We start from the raw sequence: 24,992 nt of genomic DNA, 5'->3' as shown, positions 1-24,992 counted from the left end.
ATCACCCCGACGGAGGAGCTGGGCTGGATGCGCCCCGGCCCGAACCAATTGTGTGGATCGAGCACGCTGTTGTTAATATTAGGAGAAAAATACATATATTTATTCTTTTTTGGAGTCAAAAACTTTGGACAATGCTTGAACAAAATTTAAGCCCTCGAAAAAACCCATTTAAGACTTTTTAATACCTTTTAAGGGCTTTAATTTTCTCATAATTGGCTTTTAATACCTTTTATAACCCCGCGGACACCCTGATTTAATATTATTTAATGGAACGCGAATAATCAGGTCTATATTATTGAACAAATTAATTGCTAATTGTGAGTTAATTTCAGTTAATTAACAGGGGTAACTAATAATTTGGCATTGTGTGGCAAATATTTTGGGGTGAAAATGACTATTCAAAAATGACATCCTTACCTTTTGGTATTTCATAATGCGTCATCACCGTTCCTAGACTGCTCTTAATGACGCAGGTGTAGTTCACACCCTTGACCTCTGAGATATCAAGTCTACTACCATTGGCTATCAGGGTGGTTTCATTGGTTACTGCAATGCCATCAATCATCCACGAGAATTGGGGGGTGTCCCACTGCAGCATGTCGTGTTTTTCCAAAACACATTCCAGCACCCGTTTGGCAAACGCCCTCGGAGGCCTCACTGCACGAACATAAAGAATAAACGTGTTCAACAAGCTGATTGTCACGATAAACATTTCTTTGAACTTAATTATAGCAGAGCTGGGCAGTAATGAATTATATTTAATCTGGAATGTGTAATCGGATCCCAAAAATAAAGTAATTAGAGTAAACTACTTTTTACTTTAATATACACTCAAACTATTACTGTTGCTGTTTGTTCAAACGAATTAAAATTTGTTAAAACTACATAATCTATAAAACCTAGGGGCGGCACGGTGGCTCAATGGTTAGCACTGTTGCCTCAGAGCAAGGTCACTGGTTCTAGTCCTGGCTGGGTCAGTTGGCATTTCTGTGTGGAGTTTGCATGTTCTCTCAGTGTTGGCATGGGTTTCCTTTGGGTGCTCCGGTTTCTCCCACAGTCTAAACCAGGGGTCTCAAACTCGCGGCCCGCGGGCCATTTGCGGCCCTCAGTGCAATATGTTGTGGCCCGCGCCGACCGCTGTACACTGACAGAATCAGCGGAGCGGGGAGAGAGAGCGCTCCTCGCTCCGCTGATTCTATCCGTACACAGCGGTCACTGGCATTCCCCCGCCCGCCGTGTAAACAAAGGGGCGGGGATGCCGGTGACGTCACCATGCACCCCGCCCCTTTGTTAGACGCTGTGACGGGCGGGAACTTGCGCCGGCCAGAATCAAGGTAAGCTGTTCCCGCCCCTGCCTGCCACTTAGCTACCTATCTGCAGCCTGCCACCTGCCTAGCTACAGCCTGCATCTTATATATATTATAGGTAGATACAGACTGATGTGACTGGAGTGGGGTGGGGGTGTTTTATTTATACATATATACGCCTTTTTTTAGGTGAGGGAATGGAAGTTTTGAGTGAGTCTAGACAGGTCTAGACTTGATGATCATCTTCAAGCCATACTGAGGGTCTCAACTGCTTCCGCTCTAAAGCTAAATGTGGTTTAGATTTGTGAGAAGAAGCGCTGTCAAGTCTCTGGCAGCAAGAAGTAGGCAAAAGATGCCATGTTCAGAAGAACTGTTCATAATCTTCACTCAATGTTCTATTAATGTTCAGAAGAAATAATTAAAACTGTTAATAATGACATTTGAGGACTTTTTTTTTGTGAAATCCCTTATGCGTCCCAGCCTCACCCAGACATTGCCTCCTGCGGCCCCCAGGTAAATTGAGTTTGAGACCCCTGGTCTAAACGCATGGGCTATGGGTGAATTATATAAACTAATCCACTGCGTAAAACATATGCTTGAACAGGTGGTTCATTCCTGTGTGGCGACCTATATATGACCCTTTTGAATGCATAATATGGGCTCTTTGCGTAGTTTTTTTTTTTTTTAATATTTAAGTTTTTATTGCAGAGAGATACAATTCACAACATCGATATACATATGCCACTTTTACATTTTTTTTTTACAATTTAAATTCCCCAATCAGGGACCAAAGAGAAAACACAAATTTCTTCAGGACAGTAACAGAACATAGCCCTCTGCCTTATTTTCTATTATTCTAATCAAAACTATTTACAGACAAAAGAAAGATATATATAAAAAAATATATATATGTATATACACATATACACACATATATACATCCATACATACACAACTCACATATATACTTACACACATATACATGCATACACATACACACATATAGGGGCAGTATAACCAGTAAAAATAAGTCTTAAAACTCTATAAAAGAAAAACATTTGGTTGAATGGGAGTAATGTATTCAATCCATTTGAGCCACAAGTCGACAAATATATCTGTTTGGTTATGTACATTGTATGTTATTTTTTCCATAATGAATATATTTTTTAAAATATCTATCAAATCTTGTATTTGTGGTGGACTAGGTTTGTACCAGCATCTAGTAATGGCTTTCTTACTTGAAGCAAGGATAATTCTATACATATATTTACTTTTTCTATCCAAGGAATCCATTGAAAGCATACCTAGGTAAAGTATCTCAAAGCTAAAATCAATTGAAAAATTTAAGATATATTCTAAAGTATTATGTATCTCTTTCCAAAAACTTCTAATGTTAGGGCATCCCCAAAATATGTGGAAGTGATTAGCGTCCTGTGAGCCGCAATGCCTCCAACAATTTGAGTTTCCATGAAATGACATTTTCTGTTTTGGGGTAAGGAAAAATCGAATAATATTTCTCCAGCAAAATTCTCTCCAATATGAAGAACGGGAAGTAGCCCATTGTAATTTACATACATTTAGCCAATCCTGATTTGAAATGATAATGCCACTTTCTTTCTCCCATCTTTCTTTAATGTACAGAGATGAATCCCCTTGTAGGTCCATCAGTGATTTATATGATTTAGTTATTGTTTTTGACATTGATTCAGCCTTATACGCCGAGGAGAATAATTTCACCAGAGCACTCTTATTGGTATCCCCATCAGTGTCTTTTTTAATGTTTTGATAGAAATGTTGTCGGATCTGAAGATATCTAAAGAAGTCTTTGGAGTCTAAATTAAATTTCTCTTTTATTGAATTGAAATCTAATAAATATCCTCTATCCATAATTGAAGAATATCTTTGCGTAGTTTTAACTAATTCTACACCATTAGTTTGAACAAACAGCAAAAGTCATTTTTGAGTGTGTGTTTAGGTTGGATAATGTACTATTTTGACAGATGCAAAGAAAAAAAAATATTAATTTTATATCAAGAGCTTCAACAGTTTGTCTTTTGACCCCCTAATCCAGATTACATTCACAAGTTATCAAAAAAAAACTAACTCAAGTTCATTTTAACTTGGTGAGCCTGGGTGCAGGGTGAGCGTGCAAAGATATTCAAAAGAGCAATGGCACAGGTCTTTCATTGAACAACATTTGCATAGTCTGAAACCACATTTACCTATCTTCCGGACTTCTATGATGTCATACTGCTGGTATCCATCACTGTCAGTAACAGTGACTTTATAGACACCAAAGTCTTCCTCAGAGACATTAGTGATCCGCAGAAGCGCATCTCCTTTCTCCAAAGATATTCGGCCTTCTTGAGTCCCGGATAGTCTGACGTTTACACCTTTGCTTTCGCGATCCCAAGTCACCATGTCAATCTTGTCGTCTGGATTTTTTTCAATTACGGCCTCCAAAACAAGAGCTTGCCCAAGAGCAACGTGGAGAAGTCGTCCAGTCTTGAAGTGTATGGAAATTGCTCCATTAAGAAACGTAGGCACTGATGATGGTTAAAAAACATGATGATTATTAACAACAATTAGTAGGTTATTATTAGTATGTTGGCTGACATGAAGAGTTAGCATGTGAGTACAGCATTTACATTTTTAGCAATGAAGATTCAAACATTTTTATAATTTGCAATGAAAAACACATGCAATAACTGCATAAATGATGCTTATAAAAGAATTAGTAAGTTATTATTAATATGTTAGCTGATATAAAGAGTTAGCATGCGATTAGAGTTGTTATACACAAAAGGTTTCATCATTTTTAATGAAAGATTCATGCAATAACTGCACATGATAAAAACTGCATGTAATAAATGTCCTGAAAGTGCAATAATGGCATCATATTTCCCATGATCTCAGAGTGATTTAGAAATTAGTTTTATCACTAAAATTAACTCAGAAATAATTGGAAAACAGAGTAAACGAGTATCTTTAAAAAAAAAATTTCAGCAGAATTTTTATTTTCTTTATTTTCCATACTGAGAGAATATTTTTTTTTCAAGTAGTATCAATCACATATTTAATTACTGTGTCAAGGATTGGCATAAACAATGCAGATTTTTAAAATGTAATACAAGTTCATAAGTAGAAATATGTGAAAAGTAGTGTAAACTTTTTTGTAAGGTGTTAACCTTAAAAATTTTAAGTCATTTTTTTATTTTCCTTTGCTATTTTCTGTACTGGGAAAGTCCATATTTGTAACGTATTTTTAAAAATCACAGGTTTATAGAAATACATTCGAGTTGCTGAATATAATGCAAGCTTGTAAAATAGTTATGTATTATAAATTCATAAGTCACTTTGAAAATGTATTCTAATATATAATTAGCTTTTTAAAATAAATATCTTTTAAAATTTTACATTTTCTGTACTGATACAATTGCCATTTTAAAAAGTATTTTGAATAATCAGAATGATTTAGAATTCATTCGATCACTGAGTCGAAGATTGGCGAAAATCATGTAAACTTATGTAGTTATATATTATATACTCATAAGACCTTTTGGGAAATGCATTCTAATATTTATGCAATATCTAATATTTATTGATAATATCTAATAATATTAGCATTCTAATATTTATTGAAATGCAATATCTAATATTACAGTATCTGCACACTGTAAAAAAGTTAACTCAAATTAAAATTGGAAGGAAACTTGCTGCACAGCTTTTTTTGAACCGACTTTTAACCCAAGTACTGCACTTGACTTGATTTAAGATGATTCAACAACAAAAAAGTGCTGCAGCAAGTTGCCTTACAATTTCACATTTTTAAGTGAATACAGTGTATTTATTTATTTAATTTTGATATATTTTCTGTATCCAGATCACTTCTCTATTTTATTTAAAGGTGCAACAGCCATATCACCCTGCATCCCAAGACCGTTTACTCACTGAAGCTAAGCAGGGCTGATCCTGGTCAATACCTGGATGGGAGACCACATGAGAAAACTAGGTTGCTGTTGGGAGTGGTGTTAGTGAGGCCAGCAGGGGGTGCTTAACTTATGGTCTGTCTGAGCTGTCTTTGTTTTTGTCTCTTTAACCCGCCCAATGCCAGTTTAGCCAATTATATTTCAGCACCCCGGGTTGCCTTGGTGGAAAATCGTGCATTTCATTCATTCAGTCATGAGGGCCCTCTGAGAATGTGACCGAAATGTGATCTCCATTTGACAGTAGCAGACTCCAAAATGAGACGCAGATCGAAATGGTAAGGTTGATAATCTAATTAATACATATTAAACCTCTTGAACATTATTAAATGTAGATTAGATGCTGAATCACGGATATGTGTTGGCTTGCACAGTTCTGAAGTTAAATTTCAAACAGTTTATTTTATTTTACAGATCTGAGGTGAACTATCTGCTGCTTTCAGTAGTATGGCAATAAATGTCATGCAAAATGATATTCAAACTCACATTATTAGCATTTAACACTGAATAAAGCACATGCGGTGTACCTGAGGTGATCATAGTTTATCCAGTTGTTCACCTGTGAGAAATAGAAGCCATTTCTAAAATATACATTTAAATATAAAGGTGTTGGTCAGGCCAAAAACTCCTTTTAGTATAGAACATGTTTCTTGTATCACGTGCCGTTGCTTTTAGTAAAAAAAAAAAAACTGGTTAAAATCAGCCTTAAAGGTTCAGGACACCCTGGAGAACTTTTTTTTTTAATATTAACAGATTTGTGTGTGTTGAGCATCAGTTAAGACGATGTTAGCACCTGTCAGCTTTAATTGTGGGGAAAACTGGATAACTTTGAGCTTTTGTCAGCTAATTTCAGCTTCCAGGTTTAAAATGATTTTTGGGGCGGGATCAAAATCGGCGACGTAGCGCAGAACTGCAAGTGCAATGATGACGCGTCGCTTTCTCATTATTATTCATAGCGGAGTTTTCTTATCCTATAAGAAGAGCCGGCTGCGTAATTATTCATGAGACCTGCCAGACCTGCCAGAGTCAAGCCCGAGCTGTGAGACACGTCACGGGCACACAGTATTTAGCCGTTCATGAAAGCTCATATGTGTTTGTTTCCATGATCCACGCGGTTTGTTGCATGTTTTCCCCCACGATCTTGTCAGGGCCGATCATACAGCAAAGCTGTGTGTGTGCTGCTAGCATTTTTGTCGGGAGAGCAGCACGAGAATTAGAGAATGGCGGAAGCTGTCTTTTATCAGGAGTTCGTTCACATTCAGACACATCGCCGTGCTGCTGTGTTTGCCTAAATCCTCCAGATTACCAGCAGGGCTAACGGTTAAAATAGACAGGTCAGGAGACCTGCTGCACTGAGTCTGCTGGATACGGGGATTGAGGGAGAAGTCCTCATTTATAGGGTTTACATGAACACACTTATCTTTATAATGATATAAAATGTGGTTATGTGTATATGAAATTACGAATAACAAATGTAGCAGGGCATTAAATCACTGTTCATTTCTTTGCATTTTAACTTTGTAAACTATAAACTCATGCGTCTCCTCACGGTTTGTCTCATTTTGTGAGCTAGCTTCGTTATTCGCTCACGTTCTCCCCTGCTGGCCACGCCCACTCCTGCCCGATGCTCGCGGAGCTCCACGCCCATTAATCATGCATCTTTTGAAAAAATTCTGAAGTAGACTTTAACCGAAAGTGGGGGGTGTCATGGCCCTTTAAATCAGCCTTTAGGCTTGATAGTGAGGTGGAGTGAAAATGTGTTTTGATCCAGGAGTGCAATACCTAGTTTAACCACTGGGTGTCTAACTTACATACTGCACCTTTAACTCTTATGCACTGTTTTTTGGGGGGTATACACATTTAAGATGTTTTTTAAATTAATAATCATTAGTTTATAGAGATAAACTGACTCATTGATTTCCATTTTTGTATGTTTCCTGTACAGCTGATTGTTTGATATGGGTTGCGACTGAAATCTGCAGGAAGGTGGCTCTCCAGGAACAGGGTTGGCCACCCCTGGATTGGTGGGTTTATTTAAAAAAAAAAAAAAACAGGAGCGGTTTTATTTTTTTCACTGTTTATTGTCACTCTAATATACATCCACATATTACAGTTTATCTTTCATTTAATTTAAATATTATAACTTAAATTATACATTTATTTTGTTAGAGCTATTCTGAAGCCATTTAGATTTTAAAAACAATTATATTAATAAATGTAATTTAGGCTCTAAAATAAGAACAACAGATGTTCAGACTATGTTTTGGCTGACAAGATCTTGTCCGTAAATCAATCGGTAGTAAAACAGTGATCCCATTTATTACTGCATTATTATTACTTTGAAATTAGTGCTTAAACAGAAGCATCTTAACGTGGTTTTGAGGATGATTTAGTCACTCCAAGGGCCTGCATATAATATAAGCCTAATAATAGTAACAAGCTGATATGTTCAAACTTCATAATCCCGTTTGAAAATATTAATTATATAATAATAAATACCCATAATAATAATAAAACACTAAATGCTTTACACATAGCATTTAATCTGGATCGTTTGATTTTATATACATCGCTACAATGCCCAAATGCATACAGTTTTATGTTTTGCTGATAAAAATGCATTTGATGAGACTACCTATTTGTTTTTTATTCAGTTCAATTCATGTTTAGTTATATAACAATGTAGATTCTCTGGAGAGTAGAGTCTCTAACGTCAGCTGGTAAAGCAGGTTTCAGATTTTCCCCTGAATAACATTAAACTCACTCAGAATAACTGCGGCAGACAGAGTCCAAACCAGCATCAGTGAGCCCATCACCTGCCAAAATTACAGATAACAGATTAGAAAAGGGTCCGTGTATCATCCGTTCATTTGATTATTCCTTTTATTACGGAAAACGAAACATCAGAAAAACGATGAATATTTCGTTTTTCTGTTTATTCTGTAGGCAGAAAAAACAGAAACTCATCTGTTATTCTGCTTATTAACTTAAAACGAAATATTAAAACAAACACAAAACCAAAACAAAATAATGAGTCAAAAATGGTCCGTGTACGGTCCGTGTACGTTTTGTTCATTTGTTTTCCATTTTCAAACGGAATAAAGGAAATGGAGAAAACGGCCGTTTTTCCGTTTTTCTTTTGCTCACGAGAAAACGAAAAAACAAAATTTTGGCTGGATTTTCGTTTTTTGGTTTAGGGTAGGAAAACGGATAAACGACTTAAAAATTCATTTTACACATGTAGGCGGTGCTGAAACGCCCACTTTCCTCTAATTGGTTAACCAAATCTGCGCTCGTGACGTCACCCTCAAAATAAAAGCCTTACACGCAGGCTTTTAATTATTATTATTTAATTATATATATAAACAAAGTTTATTATTTACTTAGTTATTCAATGGTTGTAAGAACACATTGGGCCCTGCATGGGGCTATAATAAATGGTACCATTTGTTTCTATTGGATTTTCTCCTATTTTAATTTAATATATGCCTTTAGCCTATTGTAAATATTTATTTGATAATTAATACTTTTTTATTGCAACGTCAAAGTAGGCCTGTCTTATTATTATTATTTTTTGTTATTATTTTGTCGTTGTTGTTATTATTATTGTAGCAGGGACATAGCCACAAGTGTGGCAGAGTGTGCTGGTGCCACCCAAAGTGGCATCTTGCACCTGAAAATAGATGCCTTCGCGCTCAAGCGCACGCAAAAAACTTGCACAGGCAAAAGTAATGATGAATGTGTTGAAGGAAAAAAAACATTCTAATTATTTGTTAATAAAATAGTGCAACATTATTCTCAGTCAGTGTAGGCTGAAAAAATTAAGATCGCCAGCATTTCAAGGGTGGTTTTATTTTTAGTTCATTGCTGTGACGCGCTATATTTCACTAAGGCTGCATGAGACTGCGCATCTTGCTTATTTTCTCTATTTTACGTACAGAACATATCATAAAGTCCAGGTTCTGCCGTTCTAGTGAGTGTGGGGCATTGCTTTACAGTGGTAAAGTGGATTATTTCTTGGCAAATTCATAATGATTCACTTTGTTTAGTAACTACATTTCAAGAATAAGTTAACACTTTCAACTATTTAGGATTATTTATTGCATCAAAAGTAATTTCAAAGTAACATTAAATGTACGTATAAACTGCTTAATATGTGTGTGTAAACACCTAAGATGCAAAAAGCTTATTTAGACCAGAATAGGCCTACTAAATGCAACGGTCAATGTATGTAAACTTATGACCTAAAATGTCTTAAATGACTAAATTTAAGTCTTTTTAATTTTTTAAATAATTTAAGTTTAACATAAATGATTTAAACTTTAAACTTCAAATTAACAGAGTATGGCAAATAAATTGTTTATTAAATGGAGGTCAGGTGTCTATCTTAATTATAATTATTAAATATTATGACACTATAATTCAGTGGTGTATTGGAGAGTACGCACCTTTTAATTAATTAATTTTAAATAAGTGGTTTATCCTAAATAAAATGCAATGGGATCGGTGTGCAATGAATAGTTTGAAAACCCCTGGTTCAGACTAGACGAGCTAGCTGTCTGTGCGCTGCGCTAATAACATGGCATTTGCTCTTTTCGGTGCTGCCAGATGCATTTATAATGCATAAAAAATAAAAAAGGTAGCCTAATTCGGTAAAGCGCACGATGCGCGCAGAAATAAGCGCACTATATGCATATGTCGAATTAAGTTCTCTTTTTCTTTAATCAAGACTTTTCCATTCGAGGAATTACAGTTATTAATAGCTTAGTTCTTATAAACGATCAGTTTATAAAATACACAATTTACGGATCAAGCCTAATGAAGAATAAGAAGAAAATGCAACGCATTATGATCCTTGAATGATCAGAGCGCCTTTATATAAACTATATATTTTATATAATCCATAAATATTAAAAAACATTATACATTTAAAGTAATGGAACATTATATGTTATAAAATCTAAACTGTTATTTAGGCTACAGGCTAAATAAAGGCGCCTTTTCAGCGCGTGCGTCAAAGAAAAGACATGACACAATCTCTATAAAAACTTGTTGTTTATTTACAATATCTAAAGGGATATAAAACATCTAACATGCATCTCCATTCTCAACGAGTTTCTGTGTTCTGCATCCTTCACAGACCGAGGTCTCATTCCGAGGTAATCTGTAAATATTCTCATTCAGGCACATTCTTGATTAAAGGTGAAACTGACCGGCGCAACGGATGATTTGTCATCTAGAGTGACTACAGTTATAATACAGGTTATGGAACTATTTCACTTTAATTTCATATTATTAATTTATTAAACAAACAAACCAGTTTTTGTTTTGGCTCTGCATGCAGCGTATTGGATCTTTGAAGCATTGCACTTCAAATGTTATTCCTTTTTTTATTGTATTTTTAATATTTTTAATTATACAGCACAAAATTGGTTCTAAACAGATACATTTTCCTATAGGCTATGATGAAGTGTTTATTTTTGTTCACACAGGTCCTATACAAAACTGTGTGGATGGATGATTTGTTTCTCCGGAAAAATCACTCATTTAATAAGCAAAACAGGCCAAAATGTTGTTTAGCTTGCGTCAATCTGGATGGACAATTTACAAACATATTGAATACAAAGGCTGGTTATTTTATGCAATGAGGGACAATAGGCCTATTACAAATTAAAGAAAATTATTTGCATATTAAAACGAAAATATATAATACAACAACAGATCCTACCTCGTAAGAAATGACTTTAGATAATGTAAATAAGCATCAAGTTTTTTTTTGAGATTGTGTGTCTAATTCAGTAGTGTAGTGCGTTCGCGTGGGTTTCCTCCGGGTGCTCCGGTTTTCCCCACAGTCCAAAGACATGCGGTACAGGTGAATTGGGTAAACTAAATTGTCCGTACTGTATAAGTGTGTGTATGTGTGGATGTTTCCCAGAGATGGGTTGTGGCTGGAAGGGTATCCGCTGCGTAAAAACTTGCTAAATAAGTTGGCGGTTCATTCCGCTGTGGCGACCCCAGATTAATAAAGGGACTAAGCCGACAAGAAAATGAATGAATAATGTGCAATACTAATTTAAAATACGTATCACTAACCTTATATGTGAAATAGCAGGGCCCGCTGTAGCACTTTCTCAAGAAGAGCAAATGTCAAATTATTAGCGCAACGCACATGTAGCGAGCTCATCTGTTTGTCGGAACTACTAGACACAATTTTTTTATCAACTATAATGTGTTTAATTAGTTAATTTGAAATTTATTTCATTATTCCAGCAATACTTGTTGAGTGAAAGAATGCGCTAGAAATATGCATTGCGGCTCCCTTTATTGTACAGGCTTATTGCACTTAAACTTTTTTAGGTTCGGCTCTCGAATTAGTAAGGTTATGAGTAAATGTTATTTAAAATATTTAAAGCCTGCCATCTAGCCTACAATAACAGCAAATTTAATAATAAAAAAAAATAATAAGACAGGCCTACTTTGGCGTTGCAATAAAATAGTATTTATTATCAAATAAATAATTACAATATATAATTAAAATAGGAAGAAATAAATGAAAACAAATGGTACCCTTTGTTTTTATAGCAGGGCCCAAAGTGTTCTTATTCTGGTTCTGCTAACAACTATTAAAAAGAAAAAAAAACACACCAAACAATAAAAACACTAGTAACTGATAATAATAATAATAATAATAATTATTATTATTATTATTATAAAGCCCTTGCTCTGAAACAATCATGTAAACCAGGTGCTCCTCGGAAATGGCTATCTTTGCTCAGCATCAGGTGCACAGCAGCAAGAAGCTTGGCAGTGAACTATGACCTTATTTTAATGACAAATGTCTAAGAATACTGCTTTACGTTTTTATTTAATTCATACATACGCAATGAATGTAAGCCTGCTAACTGTGTGTGGTTCAAATGATAGAATATGTAAACTTAGTTAATATATAATTAAATAATAATAATTAAAAGCCTGCGTGTAAGGCTTTTATTTTGAGGGTGACGTCACGAGCGCAGACTTGGTTGACCAATTAGAGGAAAGTGGGCGTTTCAGCACCGCCTACATGTGTAAAATGAATTTTAAAGTCGTTTATCCGTTTTCCTACCCTAAACCAAAAAACGAAAATCCAGCCAAAATTTTGTTTTTTCGTTTTCTCGTGAGCAAAAGAAAAACGGAAAAACGGCCGTTTTCTCCATTTCCTTTATTCCGTTTGAAAATGGAAAACAAATGAACAAAACGTACACGGACCGTGTACGTTGCGTTCATTCGATTTTTGATCTTAAACGAAATTTAAAAAACGAGGAAACGGCCGTTTTTCGTTTTTTTATTTGGCTACAAAAAAATAAAATAACTGATTTTGGCTCGATTTTCTTTTTTTGGTTTAGGGTAGGAAAACGGATAAATGACTTTAAAATTCATTATCCACATGTAGGCGGTTCTGAAACGCCCATTTCCTCTGATTGGTCAATCAAATCTGGGCTCCTGACGTCGCCTTCAAAATAACAGTCCTGTAGTCTTCGTCCTCTGCGGATCAGCACCCAGGCATTTAATATATTATATTTAATATATAATATATTAGCAGTATTATTAGACATTTATCATTACAATTTATCATTACTATTATAGTTCGCCGCCAAATTTGCTGCTATGCACCTGATACTGAGCAAAAGATTTGAGAGCAGCACTTGGTTTGCACGATTGTTTCCAAGCTAGGCCTATATAATAGTAATAATAATAATAATAATAATTATTATTATTATTATATAGTTTTTATTGTTTAGTTTTTATTTTTATAGTTGTTAGCAGGGCCAGAATAGTTCATTGGAACACACACACATTTTCTCTCACGCAGCAAGCCAATTCCTTTCGAGACTTTTGCTGGATTAATGTCGAGTACATATCTGTAAATTAACAGTTTTCAGTATTTTGTGATTTTTTTTTTATTTTTTTTATTTATGTATTAATTTATATTGTCTGGGCTGGTGTTGTATATTATGCTACAAAAACTTTGTAATAAACTGTCAGTGCATTTTCTGTTATTTTATCAATTTATCTTTAGCCTATAAGCTGGACATCTTACTACAGATATGAGGGAGGCGCAGCTAGGCGCCGCGTTTCACTTTGGCAGCAGCTGCAGGTGATGAGAATGATGCAAGTAGAATCCAACTGTCAAAGAGAACGATGATCTTAATTTTTTTTTGTTTAAAATAACTGTTTAACATAATACACTAAATTTACATATCATTTGAACCACATACTAGAACATAGGCCTATGCCTGATTCATCCATTGCTTATGCATAAATTATACAAAAACATATAATTATAATTATTAATTTTTTATTTACCAAATCTGAGCTCCTGACCTCGCCCTCAAAATAATAGTCTTGTAGTCCTCTGTGGATCAGCACCCAGGCATTTAATTATTATTATTTGATATATATTATTAGACATTTATCCTTACAATTTATCATTTAAAAAAAAGTTATAGTTTGCAGCCATTTTTGCTGCTATGCACCTGATGCTGAGCAAGATTTCCGAGCACGACAGTTTTACGATTGTGATCTGCACCGAGGAAAAGGCAGATGACATAATTCGTAAAATAATAACTTTAAAATGTAAATATTTGTAATATAGAAATTACAGTGAGCATAGGCCTATAATTAAATCCTTATTAGCAAAACAATTCATCCACAGCACTGTATAGCAGACCGGCCCTAACAAAAAAAATACACTTCATATAGGCTTTTTTGTTGGAAAGATGAGCTTTTTGGAACGAATTTTGTTTGGTATAATTTGTATAAGCAAGATATCTTAATTTTAATGTATTTTTTGTTGGCCAGTTAACTACAAACAACAATATTTGAGGTCCCCTATATAGGCCTGGCTTCAGTGCCAAAACACAAAATTTTTTGTTAAATAAAATAATAATATAAATAAAACTAAGTGAAATATTCACAATTTCAGAGTAGCCTAAATTAAACTGTATTGGCGATTAATATCAAAATCATCCATTGCGGCTGTCAGTTTCGATTTAATTCCGTGATTTGAATGAGCCAGGACAGCCTTACAAACTCTTTGCAGCAATGAAGGTATTTCCCGGTTAACTCAGTTTGAAAAAATATACAGAATTTGTATTGAAGCCTGTATGAATGCACTGATAACTGTACGGTTCTATACCACCTTAAAGGATATTTTGATGTCCAAAGAATAGAAGAAGAGTAAAGAGGACAGACACAAGTTATTATGTTTAAACAATGTATTAATTTCTTTATGATTAATGTGTAAACATAATCATCACAATACAAATCAAACAAAATAGCATAGGCCCACGTAAATGGTAAACAATTATCACATAAGAATGACAATAATTTTAATACTGAGAAGTTGTAATATAGTGATGAAACAAGTCCCATAGTTTTAGAGAATAAGTCCACCTTATAAACAGGAGGTCCAGCGATCACTTCAGCAGACGATCCGTGGACATTATGCAACATTTGCCGGGATCGTAGCTATATTTTCATATGCCATGAACGTATAATGTAAAATGAGGAGTTATTGTGTTAAAACAAGTTATCAGATGAAGTTAAATGTTGCTGTAAATTTTTATGCAGTTGCAGGTGATTGTGTATGTGTGTGGTTATAAAGTTATGTCAAACTCCGAAGCAAATCACACCACATCTTCTTCTCATCTGATAAGATTCAGTCAAACTGCTTGCTCTTGGAATGGTGTGGTTGTAATCTTGTTGGCTATAATTCTTTAAACTGTCGACTAAGCATCGCGATGTGCACTTGCCTTTTCCTCTGTTCCTCTTCCGTTACTGTGTCAAATACATTCATTGAACTCGCGAGCGGACCTCTAACCACGCCCACATAATAACATAACAGGTAAAGAATAAATGTACAGTTCGAAAACAGAATAATTAAACAATCTTTTGTAAAGAATTATAGTGATATGCAAAAACATATGCCTGAGTGCACTTACAAAACAATTAAAAATCTTATATTCTTGAAGGAGCCGTCTTTGCTTTTTTTATGAACAACATCCTCCAACTTGTGCAGTAAACTCATTGTGAGAGATTGCGCGTGTCTGGCCACGATGAAAGATTTTTATATCCAAATTTGTGCCAGTTTGTCAAGATACACATTTTTAAAACACCTTATTATTTTTTAGAACGTAGATGACGTTTGCATAAGCAATGACTGATCCTATCACCTGATCCACCCGATTAAATAAAAATGTAGACTTTAGCGCTTAAAAAATACTCCCATATAAGCTATGTAACTCTTGCGAATTCACGGAGTAAACTGCTGAGCTCTACAGTAAATATATTATTAATGTAGCGTAAGTAATAAATTTTAAAGTGTTGTTTTGAAATATATTTCTTTGTTATTGAAAAAAGCCAGAGAGAATGGTAAAAAAAATACATTTTGACTATTTAATTTTGTAATATCCAAATAAAACACAAAGGCAGTGTTCGGAAACAGCCATATGGCCAATTAAAGTATTTCATTAATATTCGGCTGAATTTAAGCTTTCATCCTTACATGTACGCATATCCATCTATCCATCTCTCGCTTTCTCTCTTTTTTTCCCTCTCTAGGCTATATAGCCTATGCACACACACACACACACACACACACACACACACACACACACACACACACACACACACACACACACACACACACACACACACACACACACACACACACACACACATAAAGAAAGAGAGAGAGAGAGAGAGAGAGAGAGGCAAAGACTATAAAGGGACTTTGATATATGTATTTGATATATATATATATATATATATATATATATATATATATATATATATATATATATATATATATATATATATATATATATAAATATATGTTAAATAGGTCTAGTTTTAATTACATCTAATACGTGAAAATAATCACGTATTATAAAGCTGCGCCTAGCTCGGAAACAATAATGCAATGTGCTGCTCAGAAATGGCTTTATTTTGCTCAGCATCAGGAGCATAGCAGCAAGAAGTTTGGCAGTGACGTTAATTTAATGTCAAATAATTATACTGCTGTTTTTATATAATTTATGCATATGCAATGAATGTATCAGGCATAGGCCTATGTTCTAGTATGTGGTTCAAATGATACGTAAATTTGGTGTATTATGTATAAACAGTTATTTTAAACGAAAAAAATAAAGATTATAGTTCTCTTTGGCTGTTGGATCCGACTCTTGCATCGTTCATTTATGGGACCTAATATCTGCTCTGTGGACTTTTGAAGTAATATAATGTTTAAGAAATAATATAGGCTATAGATAAATTAATGTAAACACAGTTTATTACAAAGTTTTTGTAGCATAATATACAACAGCCCAGACAATGCAAATAAATACATAAATAATAAATAATAAAAAAGTAAAAATCACAAAATACTGACAACTGTTAAAACAGATATTTTGTACTCGACATTAATCCAGCGAAAGTCTCGAAAGGAAGGCTTATTATTATTATTAGTATTATTATTATCATTATTATTATTATTATTACTATTATATAGGCCTAGCTTGGAAACAATCGTGCAAACCAAGTGCTGCTCTCAAATCTTTTGCTCAGTATCAGGTGCATAGCAGCAAATTTGGCGGCAAACTATAACAGTAATGATAAATTGTAATGATAAATGTCTAATAATACTGCTAATATATTATATATTAAATATAATATATTAAATGCCTGGGTGCTGATCCGCAGAGGACGAAGACTACAGGACTGTTATTTTGAAGGCGACGTCAGGAGCCCAGATTTAATTGACCAATCAGAGGAAATGGGCGTTTCAGAACCGCCTACATGTGGATAATGAATTTTAAAGTCATTTATCCGTTTTCCTACCCTAAACCAAAAAAAGAAAATCGAGCCAAAATCAGTTATTTTATTTTTTTGTAGCCAAATAAAAAAACGAAAAACGGCCGTTTCCTCGTTTTTTAAATTTCGTTTAAGATCAAAAATCGAATGAACGCAACGTACACGGACCCTCTAACGTCAGCTGGTAAAGCTGGGGTCCGTTTTTCGTACCTCGCTTAAATGATCTAAGATGATTTGGCAGATCCTGGATCTTTTAATCTTGATAACTGATCTCTCGCTAATTTGGTTCTTCAAACAAGTTCGTGAATCAGATTAGAATGTCTGGATAAACTGATCTAAGATCGCTGCGTGTGTTGTGAAGGACAGATCTATTGATCCTCGAAATCATGATCAGCAATGCAACGATTGGCTGACGGCACAGCAGCGTAATGACATCATCTGATTAATATTCAATTATCCATGTGAGCAAAATTACATCAAATTAGCAGAAACGGCTTGTTAAATATGACACGCAATAACCTTCAGCATTTGTTGTGAGCTGCAGGCTTTACACTTTCATGTGTCAAGAGTATTCATCATGCATTTCAATGCAAATCAATGTATTTAGTTCTACATTTAGAAAAGATTTTCAATATTGTAGTAGCTGTTTTTTAATCGGTTTAAAGAATAACTGGTTGTTTACAAAAGCATTTTGATATTGGTAATTAAAGGCGTCTGCAACTATTGTGAAGCATCAAATCACTGGCATATAAACTATCAAAACATGTTTATATCTGCATTAATGTATTATTGCTTTAAAAAAGTCACATATTCTGCATTTCTATTATACACAATTTGTACTAAAGCGTTCATATCAATAAGTTTTCTCTTTGCACCAGCAGGTGGCAGTCTTTGTACTTTCATTTCGATGGTGCAGATTGCATAAGTTTTATTAATATGTATAACTTTTTTTATTTTATTAATGACTATAACTTTATATATATAGTTAAAAAATATGTACCATTTTCCCAAGTGTATATAACTACTGTAAGAAAATATCAGAATTCGGAACACTTTCTGTATTATCTTTGCTTGAACTGAGCCGATCTAATCCTGTTTATATGAATTGAACCTGCTCCCGATCAGGTTTGACCTAGCAGAACTGTTGCTATGACAACAACTCTCGGATCAGCTTTGAAGAACGAAACGATCCTGGATCGTGTCAAATCGTCAATATCCAAATCCAGCTAACTGAGTAATCCACGTACAAAGAACGGACCCCAGGTTTCAGATTTCCCCTAAATAACATTAAACTCACTCAGAATAACTGCGGCAGACAGAGTCCAGACCAGCATCGATGAGCCCATCACCTGCCAAAATTACAGATAACAGATTAAGTTAGAAAAGCTGCCTTCTAATTAACTCGCTAACTAAAAACACACGGTCAAATAATAGCCTACTGACTGCTACTTCGATAACTTAGGATACAATAATGGCCATATTGTTCAAATAAACCATTTTACCTCGAGTCCTGAAGTTTTTTCTTCTTCTTCTTTTTCGTTTAATGGCGGGTGGCAAACCAGCTTGAGGTGCATTACCGCCACCTACTGTGTTGGAGTGTGAGACTTCAATGAGTGGAAGGCTTACTACTTATTCTCTAAAAAAAAAAATAAATAAATAAAATAAAATAAAAAATTTAAATAAATAAAAATAAAATAAAAAACACCTTTTTTAAATCCTTTCATAGTAAATTAATAATAATAAACAATATTCATAATAAAAATCTAAATAAAACTAACTAAATAACCAAAATATAATTCTTTCCGATTAAATCCTGTAAAACAACCCTGTACTCCTCAAGAATTTTAGCAGATAATCATATACCTTAGTTTCTTTCTGAGCATTTTTAAAAATGTTAGTGATTGTAATGTCTGTCATGTCCAAATCTCTTAGTTTTATTTTAAACTGGTCCCTCTCTCTTCTATATTTTGTGCACTTGATTAATACATGTTCTATGGTTTCGATCTGTCCACAATGTCTGCAGCATTCTGTTTCCCTTTTCCCTATCTTGAATAGTGAACTGTTTAAATTGGAATGACCTATACGAAGTCTGGATATGACTGTGTCTTCCTTCCTGTTCCCATATACTTTCCTTTCTTTCCCCACTTTATTTTGTATATTATACAGATGTCTTCCTTTTGATTCTGAATCCCAGTCCTCTTGCCAAAGATTATTTACTGATTTATTTATAATATATTTTATTCCTGAAGTTTTAAACTCACTGTTTACCGACTTTCGCGGTCTTTGTCAGGTGACGTCACTGTCGTAAACACCGAATTGCATTATGGGACATAGCCGCCATTTGTGTTGTATCCGAGTTAACGTGAGCTGTTATGTGGCTTTAGCGTCTTTCGCAGAGTAAGTACAGTGTTACGTTCTTGTTGTGTTAAGGGCTGTAACAGTAAATCACACGATCGAAAAGGTAATAAATGATCACGACGACAGATATTTTAAATTTCCCGCTCGGAAGAAAGGATATTGACGGACTGTAGCAGTAACAACAGACGCATCGGGTGTCCTGGCCAGCTGCATTGAGACCCAAAATATATCTTCATTTCTCCGTTTATGCTCTTAACATTATCACAAAGGTAAGTACGAAAAAAAAATTAAGTAACTTTACAACTGTCATTGCTTGAGCTTCAAATAATTTTATTAATTCAATGTAACACTTTAGTTGTGGGGGTAGAACTGCATTTAAATATTTACGAATCAACTTAGTTCGTATGGATTTAAGATAGTAAAGTATTTGATTGGAAATATATTGTAAAATACTTTTTTACAACTTAGATTTGCTGATGTACTCACTCCCTGACAAAAAGTACATTTTCGACTGTTCTTTTTCTGAAAACAAATATAGCTTTTTGTTGAAATCATTCCCTTAAATGTTTTAAATCTGCAGACTGTAACTTCATGAAACTGCAGTTAAAAAACCCAGTTCTTTTCCACTGTAGAAAAATATAAATATATTGGATGACAAAGTTAATGCTTAAAAGTTCAAAATTCAATTCAGGTTTCTTATACTCCAATATGTCATATTTTTCATAAGCATGTAGCATTATAGTACATTTATTTTTTACTTATTATTTCTGTGTTATATTTTTGCTGTATATATATTTCTAACTTTGTCATCGCCAGCCAAGCTGCATATGAGATGATGGAGACTGACCCAGACTGAGCAGCATCTCTACATCTGGGCCACACAGAAACTACACAGACAGACACTGCACACTCTGCAAGACAAACTTAGAGGAGGGAAAGAAAACCAACACTGCAGTCAGCTGAAGATGTGGACGACCAACATGCTGAGGAGGGAGACACTTGAGGTTGAAGATGGTGAGAGATACTGATGAGAAGACACACAACACTAAGGAGGTAGCTGAGACGAACTGAATGTAAACTGTGTATGGACGCGTGTAGAAATAAACCACCTGTTGGAGGAAACCTGACAGCTGCTGTGTGAACTTGAAGGATACTGGATGTCTGATGGATTTTGTAACAAGAATGATGCTAAAGTACCAAACAGTAAAAAAAAACACACAAAATCTTAATAACAAGCACTGAGCCATAAACATGATACTCCCTTGTGAAGGTGAAGGTGAAGATGTCACATTACAGCACAGGATTGTAACTGTCAAACAAAGCAACGTTCACTTGTAGTGTAGAAGAGCTGTAGATGTCAATAAGAGTTAAAAGCCCAGGTGGATAAATGTTTTTTGTGCATAATTGATACATTATTTAAAAAAATTCCTTTACGTTTTTGTAATTATGTTTTCTTTCACTGTATGTATGACTGTTTTGCCGATGTTTCATCCTGTCTTATGTAAACAGTATGGGGCATTCCTCTAGAAATGACTTTTCCCTCAGTGCCTGAATAAAAATATCAATTGTATAAATGTAAATAAATGGTGGATGACTTAAAATGTGTTGTTTACTCATTTATTGTTTATGTTCTTCACAATCACAAAACTGGTACATCAGAACCAAACACAAGGTAAGCAGTTATTACTTCAACTAAATAATCCTTTAAAGAACTGAGACAAGTGCTTTTGCTTAAAGTTAAACAGTAAGTCAATCAGTAGTTTGAACTAAATAGTTCACCCACATATTTAAAGTGACTTACTATTTACCTGCCATCAAGTGGTTCTAAACCTTTGAGTTTATTTTTTCTCTTTACACTAATAAAGATATCATAAAGAAAGCTGAAAATCTGTAATTGAAATTGTAGAAAAACCAACAAATACAATGGAAGTCAGTAGTTACAGGTTTTCAGCTTTTATCATAATATCTGTATTTGTGTTCAACATATCTTAATATTTGGGTGTATTATTTTATCTAATGTTTATTTTATTTAATCTTGTTATCTATGCACTCATTGTATTTGACTAAATAAAATTAATAATAATATTTACATTTTTTGTTCTGTTGCTTTCATTACATTTATGGTTCATATTTGTAAAATACTTTGGATACAAACATCTATCCAATAGTTTGTAAATGTAAGTATTAGATGTACCTATTGAAATAAAACAAAAAAAATGCAATACATAATTACAAATACTTACTGTGGTTTAATGATGTTCAAACTAAAACAATGTATATTAAGACATTGATGATATACAGCATGACATGTCATTATTATCAGCAATGAGGGGTCGGCGGCAGCGCACTCCGTTGGTTTGCAGTTAATTCAAACGGATCTATAACCTGTATGTAAGTCAGTTTATCAAAATGACGATCCCTGGCATGTTTGTTTAGTTTATTGCGGTGCCGCGTGCTCTCGATTTTCTTGTATTTCTCCAGATTGACCTTGTTATGGCATGTATCTCTCTGGCGTTATGTGTCTGTCAAGTTGTCAAGCGAAGCGATACCACAAAAATGGCGCCGGTGTGACGTCACGCACAACAAACGCACGTGACTGACAAAGACCTGTGTTTATTTCTCTCCACACCAAGAGCTTCACCAGGGGTCCGTTCTTCGTACCTCGCTTAAATGATCTAAGATTATTTGGCAGATCCTGGATCTTTTAATCTTGATAACCGATCTCTCGCTAATTTGGTTCTTCAAACAAGTTTGCGAATCAGATTAGAATGTCTGGATAAACTGATCTGAGATCGCTGCGTGTGTTGTGAAGGACAGATCTATCGATCCTCGAAATCATGATCAGCAATGCAACGATTGGCTGACGGCACAGCAGCGTAATGACATCATCTGATTAATATTCAATTATCCATGTGAGCAAAATTACATCAAATTAGCAGTAAACGGTGCGTTAAATATGACACGCAAGAACTTTACACATTTGTTATGAGCTGCAGGCTTTACACTTTTATTTGTCAAGACAAGAGTTTTCATGTATTTCAATGCAAATCAATGTATTTAGTTCTACGTTTAGAAAAGATTTTCGTTATAATAGTAGCCGTTTTTTAATCGGTGTAAAGAATAACTGGTTGTTTACAAAAGCATTTTCATATTGGTAAAGGTGTCTGCAACTTTTGTGAAGCATCAAATCACCGGCATATTAACTATCAAACATGTTTATGACTGCATAAATGTATTATTGCTTAAAAAAATCACATATTGTGCATTTCTATTATACACAATTTGTTCTAAAGCGATCTAATAAGTTCATTTCAATAAGTTTTCTCTTTGCACCAGATGGCAGTCTTTGTACTTTCATTTCGAGGGTGCAGATTGCATACGTTTTATTAATATGTATAACTTTGTTTATTTTATTAATGACTATAACTTTATATATATATTTAAAAATTATGTATTATTTTCCCAAGTGTATATAACTACTACTGTAAGAAAATATCAGAAATTGGTACTTTCTGTATTATCTTTGCTTGAACTGAGCCGATCTAATCCTGTTTATATGAATTAAACCTGCTCCCGATCAGGTTTGACCTAGCAGAACTGTTGCCATGACAACAACTCTCGGATCAGCTTTGAAGAACGAAACGATCCTGGATCGTGTCAAATCGTCAATATCCAAATCCAGCTAACTGAGTAATCCACGTACGAAGAACGGACCCCAGAGGTGAAGACAATGCTTGTCAAAGCACAATATCGAAACCAAAAGAAGTTCATAAAAATCCCAGAGGCTTGCTTTGATTTATTTTTAGCAGAGGGTGAGTGATATTATATATATTAAAAATAATATATATTTATTAAAAAAAAATCTCTATCATAGGTATCATTAAACGTGAATAAAGAATTTAACAATAATATTTATTTTCCCTCCTTTGCAGTGAAAGAGAAGTTTTCATTACCACAGGATCTTGTAATTACAGTTACAGATGAAACTGGTACAGAGGTGGACGAAGATGTGTTTCCTGATCTAATGAGCACCAGTGGACTGCTTCTTGTTATAAATGCTTTAAATGACAGTGGTGAGTGATAACAGTGGAGCTATTGAATGATGTAAGATGTATCTAAGTGAATGCTGCCAATTTTCAGTACTTTACCATATTTTTAATGTCGGCAGTGTTGATGTGGGTAGAAATACAGTCCCATAATGTAAACTGGTATTGAGTGTTGTTGTTTTTTTTTACAAGTACTTAGACCTGTCTTTTTATTTTGATCCAGTATTAAAAAACCTGTTGCCTGTTAACCCCAGTTTTAACATTAACAGGACCCTCCACACCTCAATCTTCAGCCAGCTTTGATACAGATACACTCTCTTTAACTTCAAAAAGCAGTGAGGACAGTGACTGGTTTAGTCCAAAACGCTTTAGAAAGGATGAGGATGAGGCTTCACAAAACTCACAGGCCAGAGATGTGAGTGCAAGTACACAATTTGGGGGGTTTACTTGCAGTATCATAACCATAAGCTTTACATAATCAGTTCCATTAATTTATGTATTATGTGTATAGTACTGACCTTTTCCAGATCAGGATTGAATTTAAATGGCATTTTCAATATTCCTGCATTTCTACCTTTATAATAGGATGTTAATGCTAATTTCTTTTTATAGTTGATCAAACAAATTCTAGAGACAAGACCAGGTGGAGCAAATGTGCTGAGGGAGTATGAAGATACGGGGACAATTACTGATGAGACAAGAAAAGTTATGGTGAAAATTCTAGTAGCCCACATGATGGAGACAGAAGGATAATTATGAAAAACAATGTTGTTGTTTTTTATGGTTATAGCAGTATACAGTAGTCAACATTTGAAATTAATCAAAATCTTTTATCAAAGTATTAAATCTATTGTACTACACCCATTCTTGTCAAAGGACAATTTTGAAAAACATTTTTTGATACACATCAAATGTTGACTACTATATAGATTATAAATTGTATAGTGTGAAGTTGAGTGCTAGAAATGTAGTAGTGCTAATCTTTTAAACATTTAATTGAACAAATTTTAATAACATTTGTTAATTCTCATCAATGTTAAGTAACATTGAGTACTCCTGTTCTTTAGGAGAGTTCCACACCGCCTTACCAAACAGAAGTATGGTTTGGGAATTATCACCTTGTTTCCCTCACTCAGAGATCCCCAAGGGAGGACTGGATATGTAAGTTCTTGTCTGTCATCAGAAAATCATTATATATATATTAATGGAGTGTTAAATGTTGAATCTGAATTTGTGTCATTTTGAATTTATTAATTTTTGAATTTATTAATGTCAGGAACATTTTTATGAGGGCCAGAAAAACTCTGGATTCTTGTCGTGGCGACTCAAAACCGTACAAAGGGGGACAAAACCTTCTGGAAATAAAGATGATCCTAAAACAGAGGAAAAGGGGGGTCCTTTGCTTCACCGACAGCTGTGTCACCCTGAAGATCAGCTGGACA

The 24,992-nt window shown here is 34.4% G+C and overlaps 1 protein-coding gene and 1 long non-coding RNA gene across 3 annotated transcripts in view; one reads left to right on the top strand and one right to left on the bottom strand.

The window, feature by feature from the left end:
- LOC137487230 (uncharacterized) overlaps positions 1–18,749 on the bottom strand; it is a 36,649-nt gene extending 17,900 nt beyond the window's left edge. The window contains exons 1-4 of one of the 2 annotated variants that reach the window (XM_073925593.1): positions 18,649–18,749; positions 18,444–18,495; positions 3,530–3,853; positions 418–657 (exon numbers count right to left, since the gene is read on the bottom strand). In XM_073925593.1, coding sequence (XP_073781694.1) covers positions 418–657; positions 3,530–3,853; positions 18,444–18,495; positions 18,649–18,720 — 688 coding nt within the window. In that variant the 5' untranslated portion in view covers positions 18,721–18,749. Of the gene's footprint in view, positions 1–417; positions 658–3,529; positions 3,854–8,057; positions 8,110–18,443; positions 18,496–18,648 lie in introns of both variants that reach the window. The other variant, XM_073925594.1, reaches the window with a different exon arrangement.
- Positions 18,750–19,489: 740 nt separating this feature from the next.
- Positions 19,490–21,105, top strand: LOC141378095 (uncharacterized). The gene is made up of 2 exons (XR_012391778.1): positions 19,490–19,773; positions 20,321–21,105. It is a non-coding gene; the product is annotated as an uncharacterized lncRNA (long non-coding RNA).
- The last annotated feature ends 3,887 nt before the right edge of the window (positions 21,106–24,992 follow it).

Source organism: Danio rerio, chromosome 16 (genome assembly GCF_049306965.1).
Source record: "Danio rerio strain Tuebingen ecotype United States chromosome 16, GRCz12tu, whole genome shotgun sequence".
Classification (NCBI taxonomy): Eukaryota; Metazoa; Chordata; class Actinopteri; order Cypriniformes; family Danionidae; genus Danio; species Danio rerio.
This window is presented reverse-complemented; position numbering and strand designations above follow the sequence as displayed.